General features: G+C 32.7%; 1 protein-coding gene across 1 annotated transcript in view; it reads left to right on the forward strand.

Annotated features, from left to right (window-relative positions):
* Positions 1-9,690, forward strand: part of Appl (amyloid-beta-like protein) — a gene marked incomplete in the record, with an annotated part of 301,509 nt that overhangs the window by 282,297 nt on the left and 9,522 nt on the right. Inside the window, 1 exon segment of the mRNA XM_067053656.1 lies at positions 7,795-7,971. Within this exon segment, the coding sequence (XP_066909757.1) occupies positions 7,795-7,971 (177 nt within the window).

Below are 9,690 nucleotides of genomic sequence, written 5' to 3' on the forward strand. Positions count from 1 at the left end.
ATTTATAGGTATATAATACCTAATCCATAAGTAAATTGTTAAAAAGAATTATTGAACAAAATATTGATATATCCGTGATATTTATTGGTTATTGAAAAAATTGTAAATAAATTTCCCTATGGCCATGATGAGTCAACATCGGAAAAAAGAAATAAAGTTGTTGATAATCTGACTCACAGCTGCAAATCGTGCTAAATCATATAAATATATATTTTATTTAATATTTGGAACATTCTATAACGCTAGGCAATATTCATCTGCTCGAAAATAGAGTACGCATAGAGAAGGTCCTTAACAATTTAAAATACAAAATACCAAACTGCAAAACTTCTAAAACTGTGAAATTTAGTCGATAGACAACTTACTACATATAATAATAAAATAATATAACGTAACTACGTGATATGGTATAACCAGCTTGCTGGAGTTAAAATAACCATTTCATTAAAACTTTTATATTTAGTTATATAAATTCAGTTCTAACTATATAGACAGTTCATGATAGGGAAACTGTGCCCTGCAGATATCCACTATCAATAGTTAAATCTTTCCCACTCCCTCTCTCTCCGAATATGGTTTCTACAAATGGAATAGCTCTGTCTGTGTCCTCGGTTATTCCTTACCACTCAGAGCAGTTCAGCGAAAAAGTGCAAATAAATATTCATAATCTAAACGTTAACTTGGACTCATTCCAGGATCAGATATTGTTTATGGCCACTGCGAAGTGATTGTTAATGCCCCTGGCAGCATGCCCTTATTTTCCGGCCCTACACAACGCTTTCGTTTTCAAATCATATCCCATGACATCTGAATAATTTTAACAATAAAATTAAAGCAAGCATACAATTATTAAACTATGAGAGCATTAAATAGTTGACAATTATCAAAATGTCAAATTAAAAGCTTTAACAAACTGATAGGATTTTTATAAGCATTAAATTGTAGAATCATGAAATTAAAGAAAAAAGTAAACAAAAACAAGTAATTTATAATAATGTATGCATTAAATTCAATAATAAGACGAAAGATCAATGTGAGATATTAAGCAATATTAAATTAAAATCTGTACTGCTACAACCCATGAATGGTTAAGGGTACAGTAGTTTGTTAGGAAGTACTGTTACTAGACCAACGTTTACGCAAGGAGGAGATTTGGTCAGAATCACGCTCGACCGCCAGATTTTCACCCAGTTAAGGGTACCCAAATCATGAGGCTGGGTGGACCCAGCTCCACAGGGTTGGGTCACAGCTACAGTGTAACAGTAAACTATTTTCTGCCCTGCCTGATTTAAACCCGGTTTGACTCCTTGGAGTTAGTAGCATCGTGCCTTACCACGGTCCACCGCGCTCCCTTTCAAGATGATTATCCCTTTTAAAAGAATCACTTCCTATAAAAGTCCGTCCCCTTTTGGTTAGAACTTATTCTTATTATAAGGTATACGCATTATATTTAGGCAAAAATAAGAAGCCTATGGGCAATAGGTGCGCCGGTTGAATGTTAGTAGTTAGTAGCATCTTACCTTACCATAGTGCCACCACTCGCCCTATTAAGCAATATACATTCTATGAAATTTACGTATAAAATTTACATATTATTTATATACAGCATATGCAAACAAATTATTTATAAACACGTATAAATATGCTTTTCTACATTTTTTAATTAGAAATATACCCTTTGACGTCGATGAAAATCTGCTTTAAATTAACATTTTATAGAGTTCTACTACTGGGTAGTTTCTCTACATGCTATATCATATCATTATGTCATTATGATCAAATTTACTTGTTGTATTTTTTATACAGTTGTAAATATCAATAAATAAATTTAAAAAATTAACATTTCTTTCTGTTTGAAAAAACTTTTTATAATTAAATAGTTTATTTAGAGAATAAACTCATTAGAGGCTTAAAAAGAATATTTATATCACGAATCTATAGTAGCCAGAAGTTTCCTGGCTCGTTTGTGTCATGTTTTGCAGAATATAATAATTGAATAAATCTCTAATGATTGGGCTAAGGGAAGTCATCAAATGAGGAGAAGAGTGTGCGTGGAGTATAATCTCCCCCAATAATATCAAAACATGAAAAGTTTGGAAGCTGTGGAAATTGTGATAAAATATTTCACTCAAAACGTTTTCTAAAACAGCTCTGGAGTTATGAGATCGGTATTTTAAAGGCATAATGGTGTTATTGAACAGAAATAAAATTAAAAATGATTGTTGTGAAATTTTAAAATTCTTTACAAGTCAGTGAAAAGTAGTAATCTAGTAAGTTTGTAATACGATCGGTATTATACAGAAATGAAAGCTTTTGAAACTTCAAACATATTTTTTTGTAGCACCATCCTTGACAACACTGTTAAACTTTTAAGGTGAATGCTCTTAGTATTTCCTGGAGAAGCTAAACAACTTGCATAACGGCCTTAGTCACCTAGGGATTAAGGAAGCTTCTGATAAAGTGATCCTTCAATCCACCTAAGGTTTATCTCCTTAGATTAACAGCTAGCGGATTAGCCTAGAGTGCAGGCCTCTTGGAGGCTAACCAGATTCTGCAGAACCATTTACTAGTTTTGCCATTCGTTTTAATAAAACTTTTGCTGCTTAAAGCTTTTAATTATTTTCTCACTCCTGCAAAGTATCACTAATCTACCGATTACCTTATATCCTAAGATCATGGGATACGGCGGTACGATCCCTACCAACTGCAAGTTAGGAAACATTGTTAGATGAATTCTAGAAGTGAGACTATGAAGACGTTTTTATGCCAAATTGTGTATAAAATAGATTCAACTTAGTTCGCGCCTCCGGGAATAATTCTGTGAAAGTTTGTCCTCTTCCAAACGAACTTCTTTATTACCTCTATAAACGTCTGTGGTGTAGGTTATTTACGATTACTTCAACTTTGGATTAAAGTACTTTTTTCATGTTCTCCCATTTTAAATATGAAATTTAAAACTTTGTTTGGCTGTTAGATAGGTACTTCGTGTATAATTTTAGTTATTAATAGGCCAGTAGTTACAAACATTTATACTAACAAAATATTTTCGTTCAAATATTCAAAATTATTTATAAGAACTTTAAATAATTTACTAGGAATTTCTTTCACAACAAATGTAGAGATTTTAGATATTTAGTGGATTATATAGCCATATTATCCGTCACTATTAAATTCTGTAATTATGGTAATTAACCTTCGATATTCTTCCAGTTCTTTCTTTATACCCATTGTGTTTGAAAATCCTTTGCTTTAACCATTTTTGTACCTATCGCCAAAAACCTAAATTGGTCTCCTATCGATCAGAGGACATCCGCTTGACTATGATTAGTGATGACTCCATTCCGTCTCTTTGATCTGGGACTGTACTCTTTTATGCAAGATCCGTTCTCTGGATATTGCAACTTCTTGTATTTGCTGCTTCTCTACTAGTGAATAATTATTTATATTTTCAATACTACTATTCAGCTGAACATTAGTAGGTTCGTTCATCTTTGTTATTCATTGTTAGTAAATGGAAATATAGTAAAATCTCATTCATGCGCATGTGCCATATTCGAAACCCGGATTATCCGGAAGGCATATCTCTGACTTTGGAAAATATATGTTATTAATTAATAACTTGATCTTACATATTTTATCTGTCATATCAGCAGAGGATCGACTCTATTGTCGGGAAACATTTAACTGCTTCAACGCTTAATTGTTTCAATCGCTAAATCATACATAATTAATCTTTATATTGCTTTTAAGTAAGTTTAACTTATTTCGATTTTTTTTTAATTTACAAAACCTTCGATATTGGTAACTAAGTATATATTTTCGATTAATTTCAAATCTAATATTCTTTAATTAGAGTTTAACCCCATCTATATTTCAACAATGGCTGGAAGCTCGGGTAATCCTATCGATTAACAAATTATTCTAGTCATAGTAAGAATTAATCATTTATTAGAGTCTTCTACAAAATACATTTCAGTACCGAATACCCCACCGTCGTGACTCCAGAATAGGGAGGCGTTATAATACGTCTACTCATCAAACCTTAAGAGACATTTGTTATTATTCAAATATTTCCTTAACTCAATGAAATAAAAAAAGTTTTTAACATAAACACCAAGCAATATGTTGGAAATGACAGATAGAGCGAAAAAAAAAAGTGTTTAGCATAACGACAAAGCAATATGACGGCGTAACTGCAACATTTTTCGAAAAAAACAAAAACAAGTATGTGTAAGGATTAAGCTTGTCGATGCTATGTAATTCATAAAGTTTATGTACTATAATTGTAGTAAAAACATATAACAAAAAACATTTAAGGTGTATGTAGTATAAAATATTTTATTTCCCATATTGTGTGATTAGTCAGTCGATTTTTTCTTCTTTTTTCGTGGTCTTTGTTTCAATCCAAACACCCACTTCTTTCCCAGCCTTGTGCAGTGTTTGTTTTCGGTTTAGAATTCCAACAAGTGAACTGGTGGGCAGTATCTGAAGGGTTCTTGACACGGAGCGGAAGCCGCTCATTGTGCAAATATTGATTGTGGCCCTTGTCCACCGCAGGCTCTGGGAACAATGGCCGTCGCACACTTCCAAACGGCACAATCCCTTCGACAAATTACCCATTGGAGTAGTTTACAATCACTCTTAATCGTATAATTGTCCCTTGCTAGCATTTGTGTAAGGGCAGCCCCTTCGGTATAAACTTCGCGCCTCTACCATAAGATAAAAGTGAGGGAGGGACATTGTGTCAACATCAATCTAATGAGTAAAGGGACACTGAATTCCCAATACGCTTATTTATCTAACCCTCGAAATAAATTAATTCAAGAGGGTTGTATTTAACAGTTTGTCTGAGTAAGAACATGGTTTTTAACTACATGTCACAATTTACTTCAAGTAGCATTAATTTATATATTAACATATTTTTTTAAATTACTAAATATATATTGAAACACCTTAGCTTTCTGTTTTTAAAGTTTAGACAGTCATTATCCTAAAGTTTTAAAAACTATTTCCATATCGAATTTTATTCCATACTTTTTTTTTTTAGCATTTTATTTGTCCGCAGAATACCGGTTGGGAACCATTGGGAAACACCATAGTTGTGGTGTATAGTTTTTTAATATTGTTTCGAGATACCATCAAAAAACTTTTGTCAGTAACTGAAATTGTGTATTTCTTAAAGCTTGCTCAGTTGTCAATAATCTCAAATCTAAAAATGCATAATAATAAAGGCTTAGCGAACTGAAAGGATCAATACCGATACTACCATTCGTCGATCAACCCTGCATTAGACCATCCAGCGAGCCCTGAGGACAGCTGGGAATGACATCAACCATCAGACAGCCGGGAGAAACTTCCAAGAAATTTACAACGACCTTCCCACATTCACTACCGCTGGGTTCCCACATTCACTACCACTGGGACGCTTCCTTACACCATGAGCCTGCACAAAGTTTTCAATATCTCCAAGCATTGAAACATTTCAAATGATAATTTAACTTCGTGTTGAAAACTGTCCAAAGAATTTTCATATGATACAGTTGTTTAATTCTGAATAAGTGTTGGGATGTTTGTAAAAACAAATATATTTAACTAACTTAAGAAGAGAAAAAAAAAAACTTTACTCCCTATAAACTGTATTTATTTAAATATATACATTTTTTACATTTTGAATCTAACTTCAATTATTGTCACGATAATTCGCCATACCCCTCATTTCTATTACAATTTACCAAGCCTGCTGACATAATTCGTATGCATCTGCCTCTGTCGGCCTCGGTGGTGCTTTCCTTCTGGTCTACACTCCATCAATCATTTGATCTTTCTTTCGTCGGTCATTCGATTCACACAGCCAAATGATTTCAGATGTCGCTGCTCACTATCTCTCCAACTGGTGTAATCCTGAGGCTATCCAGAATATTTTCATTTTGAATTCGGTCCCTTCGGGCTTTACCCCGGATCCTTATCAGAAACCTTATCTCCGATGTCGTCATTTTCCATGCAGGACAATTTAGAACTCTAAGAACTCTATCCTCTTGATAGAGAAAAATTGGTAAGAATATAATTTTAAATATAAATATTTTTGTCTGTTTTGGTTATTCTCTTCATTCCTATGACTGTGGACCGAACTGGGAAATATATTCTATTGCCATTTTACACTATAGTAAGTACTCCTTCATCTACTTTGTCATATTTGCTAATTATTGTTCGCAGGTACTCATAGGCATTCACAAAAGACAAGTTAACCCATTAATAGTTACAGGTTCCTCCTCGTCGTTCCATCCAACCAACATTAACACTCAAACCTCGCAACTGGAGCCCCTCACTCGATTCATTTTATGTTACCTGTTGTTTCTGTAACTAATTCCTCTTGTAGACCTTCTATATTTCATCCATGAAAGTAATAAAAAATTATTGGTGGTGGATGTCTCTCTTTTTAACACCCTTATTAAACCTAAAAGGTTTTGAATTACTTCTGTATGTATTTTAAGTATATTAGGATTTTACTGTTTACAAAATATATGTATGTTCTATTTTTACTGTGATAACGAAGGATGTTAATCAATAATTAAAAGTAGTCATTAGCCAATTCTTCAGGGGCACAACCGGCCTCTAAAAAGCGACTATCTCTTAGTTGGTAGCGCGTATCCTACCCTATAATTAAGGAGTATGATCCTGACCATAATTACCTTCCCACCAAATTTATTTTGATTAGCTTATTAAATTCACTCTTTTGCTGATAGTAAGCGAATAACTGCTATAAAAAAAAAAGTATAAGCTCGTTAAAATTGAGCTAAATATATTCATCTCCATTTTTTTCATTCCCTTGATAAATGCGGAAGACAAAAGAAGGCATATTCCTCACCATTAGGGTGATCCCGAGGATAGGATCACTTCTGGGATGTGGGATCAGGTTGCTAATTGGATTGTTATACCTAACGAGGGGTTTGTGTGAAAGATTTAACAGAATCAATAATCCTCGGTTAGCTTTATTAGGAGGATCAGGTACTTCCCCTTATATAGACTGCCAAAACAATATATTTTCACTTTATACTGGTAATTATCTATTTATTTTATTCAAGTTTCATATTTTCTGTTAATAATTTTAAATTAATTATACTATAACCTGTTAAAGTGAAATATACTAATGAGAGGTTGAGGTACCAATTTTTTTTTCTTTCCAGTACGTGTCTTCAACGTAACATTTCTACTACCCTTCGTCTTAAACCTACCGACTGCCCTATGGTATCCTTAAATAATGTCGCTCTAATTCCTGTCAAATAGATCCGCTACCTTGGACTATAGCTGGACTAAATACTAATTTGGAATCCTCACACAAGACTGAAAGGACAGTAAACTGCACGTCAATTCCGACTATCACATCACTTACAAGACAAACGGTCTAAGCTTTCAATCCATTACCAAAGACTGATCTACTTGACTGTAATAAGGCCTATCTGGACATAAGGAGTTGAGCTTTGGGTTCCACTAAACCATTCAAACCCACTAATTTCTAACCTTGCTTCGTCTTCCTTTCCTGACAATCCTCCCAGACGCCTAAAAAGAAGATGGCCTCGAGACCTTCTCATATAAAAATTTTATTAGAGTACTTACCAAAGGGTAGTTTCTCTTCATGCCTGTATCATATCATTATGGTCTCACATCAAATTTACTAGATGTACTATAACGTAAAGTTTTAAATGTCAATCAATGAATAATAATATAACAAAAATCTTTGGTCTTAGTGTTTAAAGACATGCTTACGCTAACTTTTGTATATTTGTTTTCCTTTAGGGCGCTGCTGAAGTGCCAGTGGCACACTTCGAACCTCAGGTAGCGATGTTGTGCCATTCCAAAGATGATGCGTACCACAGCCAATACATGACGGAGGCGGGTCGATGGACAACAGACTCGCAGCACAAGTTCACCTGCGCCAAAGAGAAAATGGACATTCTAGAATACTGCAAGAAGGTAAGAGTTTTCAGTAAATTAATTTTAATATCTCTATATAATTCGTTCATTTTTATTTAATAAAATCTTACTAAACACTATTTAGAGATACCAGTTTACCAAATTTTTTTAGGAAAAGACAAAGTTCAGAACAGTTTATTTAACTTGTTAAATTCAATTTGGATCAATGCTGAACCAACAAATTCATCGATAGACCCAGACATCATATATGTCATATCGTACTCCGAGAACTACCATACTCCGTTCTTTTATATTCGAACCTCTCATGTTTATTGTTTTGCTTTCGATATTGAAACTATACAAGAAATAATACATTATTTTCCCTAGATCCAATCGTAATGAGATAGGTGTAAATCAAATAAAGCTTTAAAAATATTAACGACCCTAAACATATTCTCTGTAAGAAAAAACTTTATAGTCACAACGAGTCAAGGTATGTAGGGACTCTAAGAGTCACCATAGTCCGATTGCCGCTTAATCTGCTGCTGCTAAACGGTAAATATTTCGGGTTCGCCAAAAACAAAAATAAATAAATTCAGGGGATACACTGTTCAATAATACTAAGCTTCCTTATTATATAGATATTATTAATTTAGCATCTTGTTTTTAAATTTATTCGTTTATTTTTAGGTACTTTCCAAAATTTGTGAATTAAAATATTTCAAAAAATCGTACGACTGTTCAGCTTTGGATTTTCTGGGGTTATCGATTTCTTGCAAATACTATCGTTGATTTAAAGTATGTGAAAGTTTATACAAAAATGATTAAAGTTAATTAAATAAAATAAAAACAAGATGTACAGTGAAAAGTATAAATATACAAGAATTACAAAAATATTAGACAATATGAAAACGATAAGAATAACAAATAAAAATTAGATAAAAGAAAAATATAACAATACAGTAGACAATAAAAGACGAAACTAAATTATTTTTCTTTTTTCTTAACCTTTTATTTTATTCTTATTTTTTATATTTACCTCTATGTGGGTGTACAGTATTTTTATATTTTTCTTATATCTAATTTATATTTGTTATTATTTATGTTTTCTTGTTGTCAAATATTTTTCTTATTCTTGTTTATTTATACTTTTCATTGTAAATCTTATTTTTATTCTTTAATTTACTTTGTCCATTTATTTATAAACTTTTACATATTTTTTTAGCATAGTCATTCTTAGTTTAATTAGTCACATTATTTTACTTATTTCTTTTTTATCCTTGAAAAGTGGGGCGAACTGCTGGCTCACAATAAATTGTTTTTTTTTATTATTTGAGTTATTATAACCGCAACTGGACCATTTTCCTTTTAAATACTATTAATCTATATAGTTATGCTGAGAAGGAAAAATAACAAACTATTCTTCTTGTTCATATTATATTAACGATAGCATGAATTATTTTCCACTTTTCAAAAAAAATTGCTGCGATCATGACGCCTGTTTGCCACCCTCTGTTCATTAATAAATGAGCACATCCTCGGAATAAATGTATTAGTTCTGGATGTTTTCCAGGGCTCGGCATTGCTGTTCTTTATCTTCTCGGCCTCTTTATCCCTTTTCTCAATGTTGTTTGTACGTTCTCCTCCTACGAACCCTCTTATTCTCGATTGACTTATGGGCTCCTTAGCTTCAACGTGTTATGTTTTTTGCAATGGCGTACTCTATTTCCTTTTATATCATTCGTGTCTTCCGATTTTATTAAAGAAAACATTATATAT

The sequence above is a fragment of the Halyomorpha halys genome, unplaced genomic scaffold (assembly GCF_000696795.3).
Source record: "Halyomorpha halys isolate HHAL.00 unplaced genomic scaffold, Hhal_1.1 Scaffold674.1, whole genome shotgun sequence".
Lineage (NCBI taxonomy): Eukaryota > Metazoa > Arthropoda > Insecta > Hemiptera > Pentatomidae > Halyomorpha > Halyomorpha halys.